Source organism: Sinohyriopsis cumingii, chromosome 1 (genome assembly GCF_028554795.1).
Source record: "Sinohyriopsis cumingii isolate HCF-2022 chromosome 1, ASM2855479v2, whole genome shotgun sequence".
NCBI classification, from domain to species: Eukaryota; Metazoa; Mollusca; class Bivalvia; order Unionida; family Unionidae; genus Sinohyriopsis; species Sinohyriopsis cumingii.
This window is the reverse complement of record NC_142961.1, coordinates 145,453,604-145,477,600: the sequence shown is the minus strand read 5'-3', so window position 1 is coordinate 145,477,600 and position 23,997 is coordinate 145,453,604. Positions and strand designations below refer to the sequence as shown.

General features: G+C 35.8%; 1 protein-coding gene and 1 pseudogene across 1 annotated transcript; both read left to right on the top strand.

Annotated features, from left to right (window-relative positions):
* Positions 1-9,236: 9,236 nt before the first annotated feature.
* On the top strand, positions 9,237-13,172 carry LOC149808090 (L-xylulose reductase pseudogene; annotated as a pseudogene).
* Positions 13,173-16,613: 3,441 nt separating this feature from the next.
* LOC149808089 (uncharacterized) lies at positions 16,614-23,997 on the top strand. The gene is made up of 3 exons (XM_089973435.1): positions 16,614-17,253; positions 22,138-22,430; positions 22,868-23,997. Exons 1-3 carry the CDS (start codon positions 16,875-16,877, stop codon positions 23,216-23,218), a joined length of 1,023 nt encoding a protein of 340 aa, XP_089829561.1. The 5' UTR covers positions 16,614-16,874; the 3' UTR covers positions 23,219-23,997.

Below are 23,997 nucleotides of genomic sequence, written 5' to 3'. Positions count from 1 at the left end.
GTGAGAGACTGCACGAATGTGTTTGTGTCCTATCGTTGTTTTACATTACGTTTCAACATTTTCGAATATACAGACTTTCCTGTCATACTGCATACAGGCGTTTTAAAATGCATTAATGGAACCGATACAGGAGTCGCGTGGGTAAGATTAGGTTGGCAATACAAGATATACTTATTTATGCAATCCAGTGCTTGGAGCTTTACAGTTTTGCCATCTCCATCATGCTAGTTACGATGTGATAGCCGCTACTCGAAATCAAATATTAATATTAGTACAGCATATACTGACACAGAAATTATTAGATTTATGCAACTATTAAATAATCAATGTAAAACAAATTGTCTGATGAAAGGTAGATGTAATGCCAGATTATAGCCTTCCAGGGCCAAAAGCACTGAAATTATTATCGTGCCTCCCCTCTCCTCCAACAAAATGTGAATTTCACCCCACTCCCACAAATAAACTTAAAATGTGGGAAAATACCAGTGTTGCCATCATTTCTAATCAAAATACTCGTACACACAGATTGAAATGCTCAAACATAATTTATTCAATTTTATCATCAACAATTAATTTGAATTTTTTTCTGGTTCCACTGTTGGGTTTTGTGCCCTAAGCACTTGTTTGGTATGCTTAATGGGTAATCCGACATTGGGTAGATGCTAGGTTTACTTGGTCGTTGTTTAATATTGACAATCTTAAGAGATTTTAAAAAAAAAATTTCTTTACCATTACTCATTTTGGAACTTAATGATATTTTCTTCTTTAATTTAATCAAGCGCTGAGGGCTATTAGGAGAGATGTTAATTGACGTAAAGCAGTATTACAGTTTTTACATTCTGTTTACTTATAACTTGAAATGTATAACTGGTCAAATATACATGAATCTTAGGGTTGTCTGTGACTCATTAGAACTGCTGCTTAACAGTGAGTATATCACAATACTACTCATGCAGCTCTGAGAATTTTCAAAGACGTGCGACTAGTGTCTAGCGCTCAATTTACTGGCTTGGATATTGCTTGGTGTTAAAATATTTAGCTTGTCTTTATGGAACTACTGTTAAATATATGTACAACAACCCCAACCCCCTACAGCTTATTTTCATCGATGGTTGCACTGCTTTCCTACTAAGTGTTCTTGGGTAGTCGGAATTATCCAACTGGTTATTATTATCAGGATAAATTCAACCGCAACTGAATTCTTGAAATATAATTGGCTTTTTGTGTATTTTCAGTATTTTACACGTATTGTTCACAAACTAAGACGTTATTACTAGGCAAATACGTCATATTAGGCATATTAGGCATAGAAACAAGTGATGATGGGATAACGTCAACTTCGCAGCTTGTACACGGGGACAAGTCACTTTGCATGTACTTATAATGCAATAGCTATCATCAGCAACACAATATCAGTGGTCGGAATTACCCAACTAGGAATTTGACCAGTTTGCCCTGTCACGTGCAGCTAATTAACACCGCCTCTATTTTCTTAAACAAAGGTAGGCAACACGGGTAAGCTTTTATTCAGTCCTTACAATTACTAAAGTTCTGAAGTACCACATGAATATGTAGAAAGAAGTTGATCTGATATAATCGTTATGTTGTTGGGCGACAATGATGTTGACGATGAAGTGCCGCGAAGCAGCATGCCTATCAAACAATATTATTTGTAAGCCATCTCGCAGGAAATTTCTGGGTAAGTACGTTGTGTTAGGTCACGCTCATCACAGCTCATACTCTTAAAAATATATCGTTGCCATAAGTAAATTTTGTCCATGGGTCGTCATGTCATACACAAAATGAAATTCAATCAAAAACAAGTGGAAAAGAACCAGAATGTGTATTGCGGGTAATAAGCGCTTCATTGTGACTTCACTGATAAATGCTTAGGGGCGCCTCGTGTGTTGGCCATGATCAACATGAGTTAATTGTTTTCTGCCATGCTTACATATGCATTCCGTGACTATGACATTGGGATCGATATCAGATACCGGACTAGCTGAGAGATCTTTAATATGACGAGACCACGGGGTGAAAACGAAGTTACAGGAAGTGACTGTTCGTGAGCTCCAATCTGCAGACTGGTTTCCCGATTTCTAAATCTGAGTCTGACACGCAACAGACCATATCACTTCAGCATCTGACAAATCTGGTCTCAAAATCAGTAGCCTAAAGACAGAGGTGATCAACCAAATTGCACTTTAAAGGCCTTACGTGTCGTCTACCATGAAGGTGAATGTCTAAACCCTCCAGGCAGTCCACTAGTTCATCTACCTCAACAATACACTATGACGTGTAGTCCACGTCGATAATGAAACCAACGTCGGAATTGCTAAAAAGAAGTGTGTAAATATATGGAAGGGCATTGGTTTCAGTCTGCAAAAACAACTTTAAGTCTTTAAAACCTTTTTGGTGGCCACCCTACTGTAGGCATGCGAAACCAGGACGGTGTGTAGACGGCGTGCTAAGAAACTGAACCATATATATATATATATATATATATATATATATATATATATATATATATATATATATATATATATATATATAAGTTCATCGTTCATATATTCCTGTAAAGTAGTTTCAAGATCCTGGAGAAAATCGAAATAAGGACGGGTCATAATCTCGCCTTGTCTAATGCCTATTGTACATTCAACAAAATTCTGATAATAAGTCGAACTGTTTTACACTTGATTTATCTGATGTATACTTATACATGTTTTGCTTTTCTTTATTTCGGTTTCTAAAAATAACAAAAACATATGTTCTTGTTGCACCATATTTGTGGATGCAAGTGCATCAGCAACTGATTGAACTGTCGAAATTGTGCATCCGAAATTGTATTACATTTACTATCCCAAATTGTCAAATGTTTTGATAATGCTCTCCCAGACAGTTTACATAAACAACTAATACCTCTCTAATTATCTAATTGTTTAAATTCCCATCGCTTAAGATCTGAATGAAAATCCCCTATGACTGTTGAAAATTAAGCAATTAAGATATTGTATTCAACCTATCACCCAAGATGTCATAGGAATACTTGAAAAATTATTTAATAAATTACCTTTTCTGCACGATGTTTTATTCGTTAAGCATTTGATATTTTCTGTTGTTATAACTGTTTCTCATTAATAATAAATTATTACTTACTACAATATTGTCCTCAACCATTTTTTTTAGTTATTTACCAAAGGTTTAAATATTCAAAGAATGCCACGAATCATTATGCTATTGAACTGACGACCCAACCTGGCGCAAAATAATTACCCAAACTCCTTAGATTCGGAGTTATTTCGTGTGTTTTTATTTTTGAAAAAGATGTTCTTTTACGTCGTATCTTCTCGCTATCAAATTTTTTTCTCCCCCTAAATATAATGACTGATTTATAAACAAAATTCTCACATAATACTGCTCTGTTTACGTTTCGGTTTTATTGTTCTTGCATAAATAGTCACTGCCAAACCATTACAAATTATTACATTTAACATTCTAAGTTAAAACATTCCATTTGTAGTATTTAGATTTCTCATGCATTAATATTTAACCACATCAGGAATAGTATCACTTCATTTAAGAGCCGTACATTTACACCCTGTAAATCTTATATTCGGACTTTAAAACTATTTTATCGTTTCTCAGACACGTCAGAACAAACATACATAGTTTGTTTATCCCTCCATGTTATGCACGTTTCGTACGGCACTAGTCTTTTGCTTTATACATCAAACAGAGAAACAAAGGACCATAATGAGAAAGCTAATTAAACGCATGTGCGCAACACTTTGATATCAGATGAAAAGGCTCCTGTTTGATCGAAACATGATCTGTCTCACTCATTTCCTTCTTATTATACACAAATGATCAGTTCAAAAGAATAAATTTAAGAGGAATGATGCATTTTCATCCAATTAGGAAAATTTGTCCGTGAATAGAAATGATGCATGTTGGATTCAAACAGGAAGTCTGTCCGTGAAAGAAAAAATGATGCATGCTGGATTCAAACAGGAAGTATGCCCGTGAAGAAGGAAATACTAAGCCTTTACTGTATGCAATACATTTAATATTAATGGAAATCAGCGAAACCACTTAGCAACTGTTACAGGGAAGGAAGGAGCAGAAGATTGGCTAAATATATTTGTTTTGAAAACTATAATCGTCTGACCGAGAATACTAAAACAAGATGAGGAAATTTCAGCACTTTTAAAATAAAATATCACTTGTTTACGTGAAACATGAATCAGTATATAACGTTAAGTGAAATTAGAAACGTATGTTGTTTCAAACATGGATTTGCAAATAAAATATAAAAAATGAAATTAGAAAATTATATTAGTTTTAATTTTCCATGGGCATTTCTGCACAAAAGAGCCCTAAGTGACATTTTACTTAAAGACTATATTCTTCAATGTCATTCATGTTATAAAATTTGTTCTGCCCTAGTGATTTTGTTTGGGTTACCATTTTCCTTTGAATAAGATGTGTTTTTGTGTTTTGTTTGCATTTTTAGCTATTCATTCTGGTGTTTTGTTGTATTTTATAACTATTTTAGCACTGATCCTTACAAATGTGAGATAACCATTTTATTTTTGTTTTGGATGATTAAGGAAATATATTTATCCTTGGTGACTTTAATACACGAGTTACGAGCTATCCAGATTGTTTCAGACATTACTCAGGGGTCATTGACATTGACAATTTTGATTATGTATTGGCCAGACCCTATCAAGGGACTTGATTTATTGCTCTGTGTGTGAGAGTGTGTGTGTGTGTGTGTGTGTGTGTGTTATTTGATAAGATTTATTTTAGCATAAAAATGTTCTTTTTGAAAAATCATTATAAACGATATGTGAAGATGGAGAAAGGAAATCATTAGAAGGGAATGAGTGGAACAAATTATACAGACTTTTGGAAGCTGTTTCTTCCTGCAAGGGTAAATAAATAAAATAACAAAATGTTAATCGATAATTTTTACAGCTACATTATCTTGGCAAATAATACAGATTTTGTTGCGATAATGATGTTGTAATCGAAATAGCCGGATGTCTACGTGAATAGCATATACATTTTTTAAAATGAGTCTTCTAAAGTTACACGAGCATGAAATAAATGTACATGTTGGTGAGGATCTACATTTTCCCTTCTGCATATTAAAAAGTGAATACATTATTGTAAGTTGGCTACTTTAAGGCAATAATTATCCAGACTCTTTTTATGTGTACTTTTAAAACCAGGCGATGCTTGTGTTTATTGTTCACCAAAGAAACACTTTGAAGCTTCTGCAAAACAGATATCTCAACTGAAAATCCTTGGGATGAAACATTTTCTCCACTCTTGTCGGACTATATAAAAACATCTATCAAACTTATTCTGGTCTAGGAGAATAGTGTTAGTTAAAGTTGTACTCTCTACTATGTTGATAATTCCTTATAGCCTTGTAAGAAAGCAATTGTATTTCTGTATTTAGCATTATTTGATTGAACAACTGATTCGATCCTACTGTAAACAAATGTATTACAATTACCACCCTTTATCACATCCGAGTGAACTTTTTGAGGTATTTTGTTTTTTAAATCTGAAACCACGCGGAAGGATACAAGGGAAAATGCTATGCTATTATTTGGAAGTCAAGTGATATTTTAAACTTATTTCCATATTCCGCGAATTGTGTAATTTCAATATCAGTAATTTTTGCATCACCTACCCCTGATCGTAGTTTTCACAATTTGCCATTCATAATGCCTTGTTTATTTTTGTTTGTCCCAATCAAAAACAGGTTACCACTAATTCGTGCTAGTCGTGAAAATTCTGTGGTCATTCAACTTGATAAAATTATTGCTCCCTTATGATACTTCGATGTGGTTTACAAGCATGCCGCCGACATTGTTTACCATTGCATGACGAGCATCTCCTTTAATTTTCATATTAAACGACACAAGGAACCAACATATTTCTTTTTGTAAGGAAACGTCCGAGACTTTATTTTGCAAAAGAACTCATAAGCCCTTATACCCATTATAAGTGTAATTACTATGTTCTAATTTTACTTGACCATTAGAAGTTTGCGTGCATTCATATTTTATCTTATTTTCCTGGTTAGTAGATTGTCAAGATCCATATGTATTTATCCAAATAATTGTTGCCAGAAGCTATCAGTTGGATACAAATGAGGTTGGATGTTGAACTTGTCTGAGATAGTACTAAGATAAAGAAAGGATCTAGGTCTGATGAGAATAGATTCCTGTTTCATCAGGTTTTCAGGTATTATCGTGTTTACAAGCCATCATAGTTCTCAAATCTAAGTCAAGGACTTTGAAATCAAAGTCAAACGCTGCTAATTACAATTTTTATCACAGTTGTAACTGAGATAAACACGCGTACCAGGTTTGGTCAAGATCAAACGGTATTTCTCAAAATTTATTAGTTGTACAAACGAACTTTGTGCACAAATTTAAATAGTGACTATTGACCGTGACCCCAATGTAATAGTTACCATTGACCCTAATGTATTAGTTGACCATGGCTCCAAGGTTATAGTTGACCATGACCCAATTTAGTAGTTGACCATGACTCCAACATAGTAGTTGACTATAACCCCAATGCAGTAGTTGACCATGACCCCAACGTAGTAGTTGACCATGACTCAAAGTAGTAGTTGACCAATGCCTCAATGTATTAGTTGACCATGACCCCAACGTAGTAGGTGACCACGAACCAAGGTAGTAGAAGTCTGGTTATCAGATAATACTGAGATAAATATCAAAATTTTAAAAGATGTAATAAAAATTAATTCCTATTTTTTCAAAGTAGTGTGTTCCTAAGTTTAAACAATTTTATCTCATTGACCTTAAAACATAGATAACACAATGCTAATGATAAAATTTCTCTGATTAAATAAAGATGTACCATACATACTGAGTTTAGTCAATATATACCAGATTTTAATTAAGATCCTTAATCTTTGGTTTTCGCTCAAGAAATTTGGTTTACACGCTGCCTGTAATGCAAACATGTCAATTTTTCCATGGGATCTGGAACTGATGGTCATAGTAGACTGGTTGTCGAATTCCTCCAATATATTGTTGAAAGATACTCACATTTTATATTGAAGATGCTGACAGATTCTCACATATTATATTGAAGATGCTGACATATTCTCACCTATTATATCGAAGATGTTGACAGATACATATTGTATTGAAGATGCTGACAGATGCTCACATATTATATTGAAGATGCTGACAGACTGAGACACATTATATTGAAGATGCTGACATATACTCACATATTATATTGAAGATGCCGACAGACTGAGACAAATTATATTGAAGATGCTGACAGATACATATTGTATTAAAGATGCTAATAGATACTCATATATTATTTTGGAGATCCTGACATAAACTCACATATTATATTGAAGATGCTGACAGATACTCACATATTATATTGAAGATGCTGACAGATACTCACATATTATATTGAAGATGCTGACAGATACTCACATATTATATTGAAGATGCTGACAGATACATATTGTATTGAAGATGCTAATAGATACTCATATATTATTTTAGAGATCCTGACATAAACTCACATATTATATTGAAGATGCTGACAGATACTCACATATTATATTGAAGCTGCTAACAGATACTCATATATTATATTGAAGATGCTGACAAACTGAGACACATATTATATTGAAGATGCTGATATAAACTCACATATTATATTGAAGCTGCTAACAGATGCTCACATATTATATTGAAGATGCTGACAGATGCTCACATATTATATTGAAGCTGCTAACAGATACTCATATATTATATTGAAGATGCTGACAAACTGAGACACATATTATATTGAAGATGCTGACATAAACTCACATATTATATTGAAGCTGCTAACAGATGCTCACATATTATATTGAAGCTGCTAACAGATACTCACATATTATATTGAAGATGCTGACAGACTGAGACACATATTATATTGAAGATGCTGACAGATACTCGCATATTATATTGAAGATGCTGACAGATACTCGCATATTATATTGAAGATGGTAACAGATTCTCACATATTATATTGAAGCTGCTAACAGATACATATTATATTGAAGATGCTGACAGACTGAGACATATTATATTGAAGATATTGACAAATACTCACATATTATATTGAAGATGCTGACAGATACATATTGTATTGAAGATGCTGACAGATGCTCACATATTATATTGAAGATGCTGACAGATACTCACATATTATATTGAAGATGCTGACAGACTGAGACACATATTGTACTGAAGATGCTGACAGATACTGACATATTATATTGAAGATGCTGACAGACTGAGACATATTATATTGACGATGCTGACAGATACTCACATATTATATTGAAGATGCAACAGACTGAGACAATATTGAAGATGCTGACAGATACATATTGGATTGAAGATTCTAACAGATACTCAGATATTATATTGAAGATGCAACAGACTGACACACATATTATATTGAAGATGTTGACATTTACTCACATATTATATTGACGATGCAACAGACTGAGACATATTATATTGCTACTACTATTACTGCTGCTGCTGCTACTAGCAATCGCAATAAGATCAACATTTTTATTATATAAAATCGGTATATTTTAAAATAATTACAAAAAAATGTTGTTATCCACTATTTGAACTATTCGGAGTTTAGATAATGTTACTGTTAGTCAATGTCTACGGATTAACTGACAGGTATACAGATAATTTTGTTTGATACAGAGATACATGGATGAGCATGAACATGTAACAAAGATAACGATGAACGTACTAGTTTGTATTATACATTATCAGACTCTTCTGAAGTGTTCCTTTATCTAATGCAGTTTTCGGTCAACTGTTTTTCATTAAAACACAAGACCCTTAATTGTACGATGGCCGATAGCAGCCGACATGTGACTTTGATGTTGTATTCTGTCGGCTGCTATAGGCCATCCTAATAATGAGATATTCGGATGACACATCGATCTTCTCTGCCTCTGAGAGCCTTAACAGTGTAAACAAATTTAGCCTTGAAGGCTTTAACAATGGAGGGATCGGGTGGCACACCTGGTTCAACTTTTCCCATTAATTTAAGTGCGGTTTTGAACAGACAGGGTTTTATCAGAAACTCTGGTGACCTGATAACCTCTGCCTGTACAATGATAAACCAAGTAGTCTGGTTCGCGGACCTCTCTCCACTTCGTTATCCTGATAGGCCAGGGAACCAGACTAGAACCCAAGGTGCTCAATACAGACATTTCCATAATCTGTCATTCATTCTAACTACATCAAGATGCCGTTTGACTTCAGCGGTAAGCGGGCCCTTGTTACAGGAGCAGGAAGGGGTATAGGCCGAGATCTAGCGAAGGCTCTAGCAGCGGCAGGGGCCAGTGTTTATGCCCTCAGCGCCACTAAAGCTAACCTTGACTCCCTAAAGGAAGAAATACCCAGCATACAGGTAATACATGTTGATCTAAACGACTGGAAAGCTACCAGAACTGCTGTCGAGACAGTAGGCCATATTGATTTCCTGGTTAATAATGCGGCATATTCTCCCGAGTGGTGCCCTTTCGTGGATACGCCGAGAGAAAACATTCAGGGAGTTCTGGACGTCAATGTTATGGCAGCCGTTAATCTAAGTCAAGTATTCGGGAAGAAAATGATTGAGAAAGGAACAGGCGGCGCCATTGTCAACGTCTCAAGCATCAATGGGGTCCGCGCCATGCCGGGATGTGTTGGATACAATCTTTCCAAGGCAGCCATAGACATGCTAACAAAACAGATGGCGCTAGAACTGGGTCCGTATAACATCAGAACCAACTCGGTCAATCCCACGGTAGTAATGACCGACATGGGGCGAGAACACTGGGGCAAGCCCGAGAAGTCCGAAGGGTTGCTTGTTCAGATCCCTATGGGAAGATTTGCGGAGGTAAGGGAAGTGGTGGAGACAATCATGTTTCTTCTCAGTGATCACGCTTCAATGGTGAACGGGGTGGTACTACCAATAGAAGGAGGACAACTCTGTAACATCCCGGTTCCATTTTACAAGGATTATAAGGAATAGTTTACATCCAGACGACTAAAATATGGAATAGAGACAATTACATCATGGGAGAAAAACTAGACTTGAAGTAAACAGGATATTAGGGACGAATTACTTGTGCTTATAGTTCGAGTGCATGATGTGTGTTTTCCAGGAGCCACTTTTAGATTAAATTATGTCTTGTTATTCAAAACATTACTACGGTAAAGATGTACATATAAACATAATTGTTCCAAATTTGACCCGCCATAATGCGGTTGATTGAAACTTGTGTCAGACAATTTGATTTTATATAATTCAGGACTCGGCAGCTTGAAATATTCTTTATTTCATTTTTTCATGTTATCAATTACAATATCATAAACTGTTATCAAATATAATATCAAAGACGTCACTGTTATCAAATACAATAACATAGCCTGCTTTCAAGTACAATATCGTTGGCTGTTCTCAAGTACAATATCATAGACTGTTATCGAATGCAGTATCATAGACTGTTATGAAAAAATATCATAGACTGTTATCAAGTGTAATAGCATAGAATGTTATCAAATCCTATCATATATTGTTATCAAGTACAATAGCATAGACTGTTATCAAATACAACTTTATGAACTGGTGGGTATATGGATGGATAGAGAGATAGATAGATACACTGAGGCATTTGTTACTGGTAGAAGTAAGGTTTCACAATGCGTAAAATGCACCGTAGGTTTTAATAACACCAGTACTTAATGAAGTTTTGAAAAATCAAGACAGAAAATCGCTCGTAATCAAGCAACTATCTCACAAATAAAAATGTTTAAATTGCAAACTATTCGAAACATGTCTGAAGAACGTCGTTACTGTTAAATTTGCATGGTACTGTATACGTTAGATTATTAAAGCGAAAGGTTCACTATAATAGAAAATTTATTAATCAAACACTGTAAATTGGGCCATGTACCCAACAATGATCCATTTTTAGTAAGGATATATTCTTCCCTTGCCACTTCTCTGCACGGGTGGTTAAAGGGATAGGTATGATCGACCGAATTGTACAAAACAGCAGGTTTGAAACAAAATGCATGGTCGAAAATGAAAAGATTTGTTGGCGCATGCGCACATTCTTTAAACGCAATACAAAACGCAGTCTAAATTAGTCTAGACTAGGGAAATGAGCGCACAAATACTGACTTTTGTACATTAAAAAATATTAGCTTCTAAATTTATGGGCAATAGGTGTGCACAGATAAATCGGACTGCATTATATCCTATAACGCATGTGTGAAATTCCAAATGACTGCTGATAATATCGAGTTATCCCTGAATTGTAGTCTGTACGTTGTCCTACTAACTATCGGCAAAAGTACGTCATAGTGATCACGGACACTTTTGTAGATACGGTCATGAAATTTGATTGGTGCGACCACTTATGAAATAACAACAGGAAGAAAGGATGGGTAGGTAGAAGTGACCTACATTTACGGATCTGGTACTTTTAGCCCAGGTTTTATCTGGCCATTTCGACACCGTTTTATTGATAAATAGATCTTAATTTTTTTAATCAGACTGGGCTCGTGCTTTGTGTTTTAATTCTAACGAATAAGAAGATAAATATATCGATATCCCAAAGGCAAGAGTAATAGAAAAAAGTCGCTGAATCCTGCTATCCTGATTTTTTTTAAAGCGACTACCCTATCATGTGATTTCGGCGAATTCCATATTTACCATCGGGTATGCACTCTCATCTTACACCATAACAGTCCAAATACCTAAAACGGGTTTGGAAGAGGTTCAAGAAAAACTCTGACCAGTACTTTACCTGGATATTTTTCTTTTCATTTGCATGCGGCATACTTTGCTTGGCACTATTGACTTTTCATTTGCATGCAGCACACTTTGCTTGGCACTTAACTTTTCATTCATGTTGCACACTTTGCTCGGCACTATTGACTTTTCATTTGCATGTAGCACACTTTGCTTGGCACTATTGACTTTTCATTTGCATACAGCACACTTTGCTTGGCACTATTGACTTTTCATTTGCATACAGCACACTTTGCTTGGCACTATTGACTTTTCATTTGCATACAGCACACTTTGCTTGGCACTATTGACTTTTCATTTGCATGCAGCACACTTTACTTGGCACTATTGACTTTTCATTTGCATACAGCACACTTTGCTTGGCACCATTGACTTTTCATTTGCATGCAGCACACTTTGCTTGGCACTATTAACTTTTCATTTGCATACAGCACACTTTACTTGGCACTATTGACTTTTCATTTGCATACAGCACACTTTGCTTGGCACCATTGACTTTTCATTTGCATACAGCACACTTTGCTTGGCACTATTAACTTTTCATTTGCATGCAGCACACTTTACTTGGCACTATTGACTTTTCATTTGCATACAGCACACTTTGCTTGGCACTATTGACTTTTCATTTGCATGCAGCACACTTTACTTGGCACTATTGACTTTTCATTTGCATACAGCACACTTTACTTGGCACTATTAACGTTTCATTTACCTTCGTTGCTTACGTTAGCACGCATAAAAACAAAATTATATTGCAATGACCTTCATTTCTTGCTAAGCTATGCGTCTTCTCTTGGTACTTTTAAAAAGTACCAATATTATATTTCTTTTGTCTTAAACGTGTCTGCGGGCACTGATAGGAATGATACACATCGTAATCGCTGGAGAAGGAAATGTACATATCATATCTACACCTGCTTGATAAGTATTCTTATGTTTGTCTTGCGGAATTTTACTATTTTGATACATCAATAAAGACAACCATATATTCCTCTTCCGCTTAAAAGACCATGGCTCAGAATTTCTCAATTAGTTCGTCTGAATCTTGATGAACAAGTTAAAAATTGCCGACCGGTCAAGGGTTTGTTTGATATTCATCCAAAGGAGTCTGACAAAGAACTTAAGCAAATATTTGCCCTTACTATATGTCATCGTATTCTTTCTTCATAGAGACTGTTCTAAACGTATTACCCCTTTTCCCCAAATTTCGATTTTACCCTCCGCCTTTTCTTGGTTGGTGGACAATATTAAACGCTATAATGACATATTCATATTTGCGTGTTTTTTCCCCTTGTTGGGTACTTTCACTCTAGCTAGAAATTTCTGACATTTCTTGTTAACGTGATTCTTGCAAGAATATACATGTCCGAGAAAGATTTCACAAACAAATCTGACATTTAATAAAGGAGAGACAGAAATATTCACATTTTATCAATGCGAAAACCAACAGCCTTGCAACTATTTTATCACCACCATGGACTTATATTCTTTCTTTAATAAGTGTAGCAGTTTTTGCCCAATCTAATATACATCTTTTTACCGACATCTTGTAACCAAATGTGCTATCATCTATTCTTTACAACTCTGCATTCCCTTTTTGTACGAAGTTCATGTCATAATTCATCCCCGAAAATGTCTTATGGATATGCAAGATCGATATCGATTAGTTCAGATTTTCAACTGTACAAAATAGTGGCATGTCCTGTGGAAGACGACCGAATCCAGAATAAAGATAACGTAACCTGTTTTGAGGTTTAAACGTTCCCGTATTCCTTTGGAATACTGCTGTCAGTCTGAGTTAAATTGCAATTGTTGTGAAAACCATGAAAGCAAAGTGAGATGCCAATATTTTACCTCATATGTTGCGTCCTGCAATCTGAGTTTAGAAACAAATTGGTCAAAAGTTATTTGTGAAAAGTGGACTTTTGGAACCTTTCTAAGTAGTGATAAAACTACAATTCTGATGACAGTCCATTGCGCCATCTTTTTGCCGTTAGTTTTTACCGCTGGATAATAAGTTTTTATTCTTTTTGTGCTGCTATTGTCCTGTTGGCTGCAGAGGGATGTTTATAATATCACCAGTTTTCCGGTCATTTCAGGTTATTCACGAAATCTAATTTATAGGACAAATATTCCGTCGGTTTTATCGTCATCCATTGTTTAGGTGAAATACTTTCCATTTCCTCCTAATTAACAGGATTGTCTTCCTCAATGTAGCAAATGAAGATTCTCTTAAATATTTCGATTCATCTTATGACTCGACAATCACGTGTAAGTATGAGTTTTCCTAAATATGTTCTATAAACCAGAGATGGACCACTCCGGTGGTCTACGTGGTTAGAGCTTCCGCTTCGGATGCAGAAGGTCGCAGGTTCGAACCCCGGCAGAGCCATACCAAAGACTTATAAAACTGGCACTAGCAGCGGTCTTGCTTGGTGCTCAGCATTAAGAGGTTAGTGTTAGGACTGGTAGGCCTGGTGTCAGGATAATGTGATAATGTGACCGCGTGGGACTTGATGCTACATGTCTGCGGCATGGTGCCCCAGTACTAGAAATCACTATCGACTGCCACACTGCAGACATCGTAGAGATGTGACTGAAATATTGTTAAAGTTACTTAAAAATTCAAACCACACACACACACACACACACACACACACACACACACACACACACACTGAGATTCAAAGGAATAGAACCCTATCGCACTTTGTAAATACTTTGTTGTGTTAACGCAGATTTCAACTATGGTCGCAATAATGTGAACATACGCAGATTACATTTATGATCGAGAAAAAAATCCTCTGCTAAATGTAGTTTAACGTTATGCATAGCCATACATTCTGCATTAATTCAAACGATGCACTGAAACTGCAACACCGACAAGTAATATAATCTCACGCAAACTGTAATCTTACAAAGAACAGAAACAATTAAACACTGAAATTTTTACAAAATTTTAGACATAAATTTTTCGAGGGATAGGCAAGTGGGTTCGGCAAATAGATTTATTCGTCTTGGAATCACGAGTTTATTCGTGCAAGGGGCAGTCTTATCACGGAGATCACAATTATGTGCTTCCGGGACGTGACCAAACGGAATAATTCAATGTACGTCATTATTCTTTATATTACTGGTATCGTGAATGACAAATTTTGAAAGAATTAATCTCTCTAACTTCCTATCCCACAATTTACAATTTACATACTTTTATTATAATATTGATTTACAAGACCTGATTCACTCTTTATCTTCAAAAGCGTTAGAAGAAAATTGCTACTTCTTTTAGTCAAGAATTACATTTTACATTTTGGATACATCCATTTTATCTCATTGGAACTTGGGTAAACTAAAAATGTAGCCGGTTACATTTTCGTTGTGGTACATTTTGTGAATATATTGGGTAAACTAAAAATGTAACCGGTTACATTTTCGTTGTGGTACATTTTGTGAATATATATATATATATATATATATATATATATATATATATATATATATATATATATATATATATATATATATATATATATATATATATATATATATACTGCGACCCGCCTTTACCAATAATTTTCTCTGTATTTTCTCTACTGTCTTTGTTTGTTTCACTACTTTTCGCTGATACTAAAACAAGCAAGGGTTAGTATATTTTGTTTGAAAGTTAAGCTTTAAATGTTCCAGGGATTGAACCAGGAAGTAATCCTGATCTAAAATAGTTTGCAAATCATCATCCATCTTAGTGACTCTTGCACTTTATTTCAGGCTTCTAAATTACTTCATTACGATAAGGCTCATATCAAATGACAAACTGAACATTAATGGTGAATTTTGCGAAAGTGTGTATGGTGGCATCGGGCTGTGAAATCATTGGAGAAAGAAACAAAATACGTTCTAATTGTAGAACTTTTCCGTTTGAAGCTAATTTGTTTATGTTTCTAATCACAAAGAAATTTTGAGACTAATTCTTAAAATTTTCTACCTGTCATATATGTACATAGACTTACTTTGATCCATGCGTATATGTAATACCTGCATGTATATATAAGACTGTAAAGGGACTCATGGTACTAATAACCGATCGGAACCAGTCTAGAAATGGGTGTACATAAAACAGAGTACTGTGTATACAGGTTAGGAGCGCCATGATTGTTTTATAATGAAAAGTACAGTTTCAGTAAAATGAAACCATATCCCGATTGTAACTGAGAAAATTATAGAAAATGTTCTACCCATGCAATTTCAGTCATTTTACAGACTTGATCTTTGGAACAACCATTACTGAAATTATCACCTCTTTCTTTACGTGCGGAATTGAAAACACTTGTTTCAAACATATGTATAAAAGTAAGAAAGAAAAAACAAAGAAGGAAAAATGCAGCTGCTCATATAGTTTTCTCCACACGGAGAGCATTTAGAAATATAAGGTTACTTCATTTTTTCTAGCATGGTGTTTCCAATGGTTTTTACTGTGGGAATTTAATTGGTACAGTGAACCGAAAAGACAACTACTTAATATTTTCTATCCGGAGTGGTGTCCCTTAAAAAACCGCGCTTTACCTGAAGTTTATCGATTACTTGTCTTAGCAGTGCCCGGCGTCTATAGATACGTGTTTACTGCGCCCTGACTACGGCCAATGTATACCTTAGATACAGGTGAAATGGTGAATAGCTCACATATAACACTAGTAAACACTGTACACCTCACTAATAGGGTTCCATTCATTACGTAGGCGCGAAGACTTGTACCGTTGAACAAGCAAAGAAAGTAGCCAAAGAGAACAGGACAGCAGCTGACATTGAGGAACATTAGAGAGCATTAAAGAAGGATTCGGTCGTGAACAATTAGTGGACTGATATCTACAAGATCGTAATTTACATCAAGTCTTCTGGTATAGTTTGAAAATTCGCTAGTTTTATTTAGGATTAATTGTTATCTGACACAGCAAGAAATAGTTGGTTTTAGGATGGGTTGTAAGCAGTCGAGACAAGTTAAAGTCCAACCGGCTGGAAAAACTGAACTTCACCCTGACTTATCAGGAAAGAAACTGAGGAAGACTGAGAGTGAACATGACCCTATCGAACAGGACATCGAAGACCAGACAAGGAGGAAAGGAAAGAGAAGCAAGTCCAATAAGAGCAACAGAACCTTAGGTTCATGTGGCAGCCTGGTGGATGATGACCAATCGCAGGAGTCTGATCGGGGTGGATCTGCAGGGTCCAAGACATCCAAGCACAGCAACGACTCCGGTCTCGGGGATGACTACAAACACGTTATCACGGAGTACTCAGAAGCAGACAAGGTCAAGAAGATAGAGGAGGGATTCGAAGAGAGGGAAATAGACGGTGAGTCTCGTTTATTAATTAATTAATTTATTTTTTTATTTTATTTTTATTCTATATCTTTATTTATTGTGTTATTATTTTATATCAAATTGTGCACAATGTGTCTAGAGATACGCTGCTCCCTGGAGCTGGGCCAGGGCTTCTTGTGGCAGGATTGGGTGGTTCTATTGCATAATGTATCTGCCTTTTGCGTGTCTGCATAAACCTGACTAAAATATATTCACCCTGGAATATGAGGTTTACATCCTCATGGCACCAGATATGACGTTACGAGCTTCGAAAGACGCCATAGTGATTTTGATGTTAACAATTCACTTTAAGGACACCTCCCACGCCCGCACACACACATTCATAAAGACGTAAGACTTTAGCCCAATTTATTCAACCATTCAAAAGTTCCCATAAAAGAAATCCTCTCTCTCTGTCTCTCTCTCTGTCTCTCTCTGTGATATATTTTGCATTGTTTTACATAAAAATCAAAAACTAAAATAATTTAGAAAAAGTAATCTAAAACTCTAAAAGGTTTCAGTATCAATTATAATTTATTGCAACCATTTTAATGCATGTAAGAACTGATTGTAAACTTTAAACTGTCCATTAATTTTCTCTATAATTGGAGTATGGTTCTTTTAAGATACAACATTGATGTAACGTTTACTTTGCTTAAATCCTTTTTTCTACAACAAAGGAATACAAATTGAAGCTTGTGCGAAACACTCGAGTCTGTCTTGTACCCGTAACTGATCTGTTTAACATAAAATGAATTAAAATGAAAATGTTCTTGACCTCAGTTGCTTTGATGTAGCAATGTCTCACTCAATGCAGACTGTAACACTGTGTAGAGTGTGCCTATACATATAAACTAACACAAAACAGTTAAAACAAAAAACTATTACCCTGTAGCATTATTATACATGTAGTTAATCTAAATTCAAACACTTGCCTAACGGTAACAACAAATATGATTAGGACCTTCATTCATAATTGTTAAACGCATGATTAGCGTCATTGAACATTATCTGTATTTTATGTACTGCACAGTCCCGTAAGGGCTTGAATTTCTGACGCTTATATCAGGTTTGAAGCTTTCAGCGTATTCAGTGCATTACATTAGACAAGTATCTTACTGGACCTATTTACGAGTTTTTAACGGCATTTGAAATACGATAAGTATAACAATGCGGTAGCACCTTGCGTTGACCACATTGAAGATATTGGAAGTGCGGATCTTGATAACCTACCCCACCCTCCAACAGATTGTTAGAAAAAAAAAAAGATTTTTTTAAATTTTTTTTTTATTTTTTTAAAATGGGCCAGTTATGTCAGGAATTTTTATGTAGAGTCAAATTAAGAAAGGCAGATTTCGACGCTGCATTCATTCCCTCTGACAAAAATGAAATCACAAGACACGCAGAAGTCACATTTTGACGGTAGTGCTAAGGAACGAACAAAAACAGATTTAGAACTAAAACAAGCCTTCTGCATGTGTCTTGTATGTGGTAATGATGCTTTTACAGTGCAGTGCCCATTAAACTGCTTCGACTGGGCATACATACAAATCAGCCGAAGAAAGATTCTGACCAGTGTAATATATTTTAACAACCAGATTAGATAAAATCATACAGTTTCAAGAAAGTGAAAATGACATATGCAGTTTTATTACACACCCATTGAATTTTACATGATGGATCTGCGTTCGACACAGCTGTTCAGTCCCTTTTTCCATAGGCCTTTGAAATTATATTGCTATGGTAGCAACGTCAGAAAATCCGAGAAAATATGAGGAAAAGGAAAGAATCCTGATATGTATATATATAAAGTTAAGGTAGGCAACGGATTTTCTATGTGTGTGGGTGGGTGCATAACACAAATTCGTAATTTGTTACCATGCCACTCAATTTTTAAACAAAATCCTACCTTGCCTAGAAGAATGAGTTTAATCATCCGTCAAGCATGGTAGCATGGATAGTAAAGTAAGGGCGGTAGTTCCAAAGTAATCTGGAAAAAAAAATCACTGTTAGAACAACATCACCAAATTAGGACAGACTCCATTTCCAATGTCCGTGCGTATAGTCCGTGAATATTTAAATCCGAAATGTTTTATAAGAAAAATGATAAATAGTTTAGCCTTTATTTATTTATCTAAATCCGAGAAAGCTTTAAAAGTAGGAGTAAATACAAATAGGACATACCCTGGGTTTTATTACAATACGTTTGTCAAATACGACATAAACTGGGTTTATTACAATAAGCTTCTCAAATGCGACATAAACTGGGTTTATTACAATAAGTTTCTCAAATACGACATACCCTGGGTTTATTACAATAAATTTCTCAAATACGACATACCCTGGGTTTATTGCAATAAGTTTCTCAAATACGACATAAACTGGGTTTATTACAATAAGCTTCTCAAATACGACATACCCTGGGTTTATTACAATAGGTTTCTCAAATACGACATAAACTGGGTTTATTACAATACGTTTCTCAAATACGACATACCCTGGGTTTATTACAATAAGCTTCTCAAATACGACATAAACTGGGTTTATTACAATAGGTTTCTCAAATACGACATAAACTGGGTTTATTACAATAAGTTTCTCAAATACGACATACCCTGGGTTTATTACAATAAGTTTCTCAAATACGACATACCCTGGGTTTATTACAATAGGTTTCTCAAATACGACATAAACTGGGTTTATTACAATACGTTTCTCAAATACGACATACCCTGGGTTTATTACAATACGTTTCTCAAATACGACATACCCTGGGTTTATTACAATAAGCTTCTCAAATACGACATAAACTGGGTTTATTACAATAGGTTTCTCAAATACGACATAAACTGGGTTTATTACAATACGTTTGTCAAATACGACATACCCTGGGTTTATTACAATAAGCTTCTCAAATACGACATAAACTGGGTTTATTACAATAAGTTTCTCAAATACGACATACCCTGGGTTTATTACAATACGTTTGTCAAATACGACATAAACTGGGTTTATTACAATAAGCTTCTCAAATACGACATAAACTGGGTTTATTACAATAGGTTTCTCAAATACGACATAAACTGGGTTTATTACAATACGTTTGTCAAATACGACATACCCTGGGTTTATTACAATACGTTTGTCAAATACGACATACTCTGGGTTTATTACAATACGTTGTTAAAACTTCTGCAATGAGAACAATTGATATCTGGCCAAATGTTTTCATTTCAGACAACAAGTTGAAGATACATACAGATACTCCTGAATCATTGTTAATATTGGCCTGAGGAAATCCATTCTTTCCTATTCATCCATTTGCATTTTAGAGTCAATTACCTATATATAGATACATATGTATGTGGGGGGGGGGGGCGTGACTGTGTGGGCGGGTGTGGGTGTGGGTGACATTGAGTGGATTGGGAAGTCATTATAGACCGCCTTTAGAATTATATGTGATCAAATATTTACAATCCAAAGTGTTTTGTTTGGTTGGGTTGAGGTGTTGTAGCCAGTGGTGTGGGGTAGGGTTTGGGATTGTAGCCAGTTGTGGTGTTGGGTAGGGTTAGGGGTTGTAGAGAGAAATCTATCTCAATGGAACATACGCTGGATAATGTTATGGACACACATGTGGGTAGAATAAACAAAACATAGCAGCTTTTAACAGGCCCGGCCCTAGGATGCGAGGGGCCCAAGGCAGCAAGCGATGAGCGCAGGTCCCCAAGCAAAAAAAATTGCATTGCAGAGTTGATTTCCTGAAAGCGCGGCTCCCAAAGGGTTGCCTTACTCGCCTTGCCCTAGGGCCGGGCCTGGCTTTTAGTCACGGTTGCACTTAAAATAGACTTTGAGAAGATATTTATTCAAAATTGAAACGATCTCATATGCATCGTCTGCTAAACAAATCCGTGTTAGATCTGTACCTCTGTTACCGCAAATGCCAAAACGGACTCGTGTACAACAAAGAATTTACTGCTTGACCCACAAAATATACAATTATTAGGGACAAACCAATCAAAATGGGATGGGGTGGCGTGTGTCTTTCGATCCAGGATACTTATTTTTTTCTTTTACATTTAGGTGAGTTTTTTTCGCGAGGGGTGGGCGGGGTGGGGGTAATAATAAATGTAATAAATATTGTTGAAATTTTTCTTAAAAAAAGAGGAAGAATATTATTTTTAAACGGTTCGTTGGTCCGGAAATTATTCAGCGTCATACGCCATGGAATATTATCATTCCTTCCATGTCCATGTGGCTCAGTTTCGTAGACACTGTTGCAAGTAGAGTCATGGAATTGGATGTTTGCATTCCTCTCCATCATTTATCTCAGCACATATAAAATGTAAATTGTAGTTACACTGATCTACTTTTCTTGCTAAAATAGCTATGCTAAGATTTTGGGATCATGTCCCGAGATAACATTCTACCCAAACATTTCCTGTTATCCGCCTCGCATGCGGGAGATCGTGGGTTCGAACCCCGGCCGAGTCATACCAAAGACTTACAAAAATGGTATTAAAAGTTGCCTCGCTTGGCGCTCAGCATGAAGAGGTTAGTATTAGGACTGGTCGGCCTGGTGTCAGGATAATGTGACTGTGTCGGAGATCATGCTACATGTCTGCAGACATCGTAGCGATATGACTGAATTTTTTTTAAAAAGCTACGTTAAAAATCCAAATCACACACACACACGCACGCACGCACGCACGCACACACGCACGCACGCACGCACGCACGCACGCACACACACACACACTCCTGTTGGTTTAGTTTCTTCACCAACCTTCACATTTTGTTAATTATAAATATGTAACAGCCTGTCCTAGCCTGTATCTTTATCAGTAGTTATGTATTTCTCTGTGTGTTTGTTTCGTAGACTTGTTCATCGCCGGAAGCGCTTGCCAGACTAGGTCCAGCGCCAAAGACAAGGCCCGACTTGAAGAGGCTATGATTATTCAGAAATTAAGGGAGGAGGGTCTCATATCCCGACCTAGCGCTCAAGCCTCCGGGGGGCTGTCCTTTGAGATTGTGGAGGAACGGCGCCCCATTCCTGCCGTACTCAGACCCCCACTACGGCTTGCCAAACTAGAGAAACGGAGGAAAAAGAAGAAACAACTAACAGAAGAAGAAATCCAAGAAAAATTGGAGAGAGCCGAAAGAAGGCGAAAGGTAGAAAATATTTATATTCATTATATAGCGGAATCCTGGAAAGTTTAATGAAAAAATTTAAACAATATATTATCAATTTCTCAATAAATCTGAAATTGTCCAGTAATCTAAGTTATAATAGATTTTAAATATTGATAAATGGGTAAACTCTTCTTCAAGAATTCGGATCTTAAAGCTGCCTACCATGTTTTTCTTATAATTTTCATTTTTCACTGAAAAATTAATAAGCTATGTATCCCATTTCTTGTAGATTGCCGTAACATTTTTTTGTACGTTATCTTTTGTTTTTATTAGAAATATATGCCTCACAGTTTCTTCTGCTTTTGTCAGATTATGTGTTATTAAAAGTAATAATAATATGCGTGATTGATTTTGATCTTTTTAAATGCTTACGAATCACCAAACTGGTTAATGAAAACAATCAGTGTAACTTTCAGAGAAAAGAAAAGGATCGACTGGAAAGAATAAAGGAAATGGAAAGGGTTGATCAGACGACATCGCTCGAGACTTTCGCCGAATACCAGAAGAAAAAGGAGGAGCAGTCTCAACAGAAACAAAACACTGTTGCCGACAACCGTGAAAAACGTCTGCGTGAAATGAAAGAAAAGCAAAGAGAGCGGGAAAGACGGGCAGAGGAAGTGAGGAAGCGAAAGATGTTAATGGCTATGGAAGCAGGTAATCAGGAGCATGATCCCACTCGGGAGACAACGAACCCAGAAGAAACACCGGAAAATAATTTTAAAAATCAAGATGAATCAACGGAAGAAACTTTCAACGATAAAGAATGAACGGCTGATTTGAAAATTTTGGAAATAATAACATGGCGCCTATGTAGTGAATCCTACACAAGTGGAACTCTCAGCTATGCAGACTTTGTGATAGCATAAATTATGTGAGGTCTTGAGTATTAGTATATTCGATTCCACATAAAAAAAGAAATAATATGACGACAACAAAGCTCAGTCTGTGATATAATGCAAACTTCAGATTGGAAGTCATAAACAGAACAGAACATAAAAAAAATTATTTATGGAAAGACCTCACAGGTGATACACATGTTGCATATAAAAGCACCATATGTGCTTACTTGATTAAATGTGACATTGCAGAAAATATAGAATGGAGAACTATTAGTATGATTGTGTGCGTTACTTGAGATTTTATTTAGTAATTTGAATGGACTTTGCAATAAACTTTCATCCCTTTCCACAAGGAGTGAGGTATTTTGAGCTGAACTTCGCAATAACCTTTCTTTTCCTTGCATAAGGAGTGATGTATTTTGCACTGAACTGGCAATAACCTTTCTTCCCGTTTCACAAAGAGTGTGTTATTTTGCGAAATCATGTCCTGCTTTTAGTCTAGTTATTGACAGAATGAAATTGCCCGTGACATCGCGATAACATTTTCAATGCAGAAATGTGATTGTTCTTGACATGTACACGTATGGAACTTTTATCGACCCAGTTAATAATAAATCACTTTTGTTGATGTTATTTATCCACCCAGAGGGGTCGAATGAAAATTGTGAACCAGAACCCCTTAATAAATTAAAGTTACATATAATGTA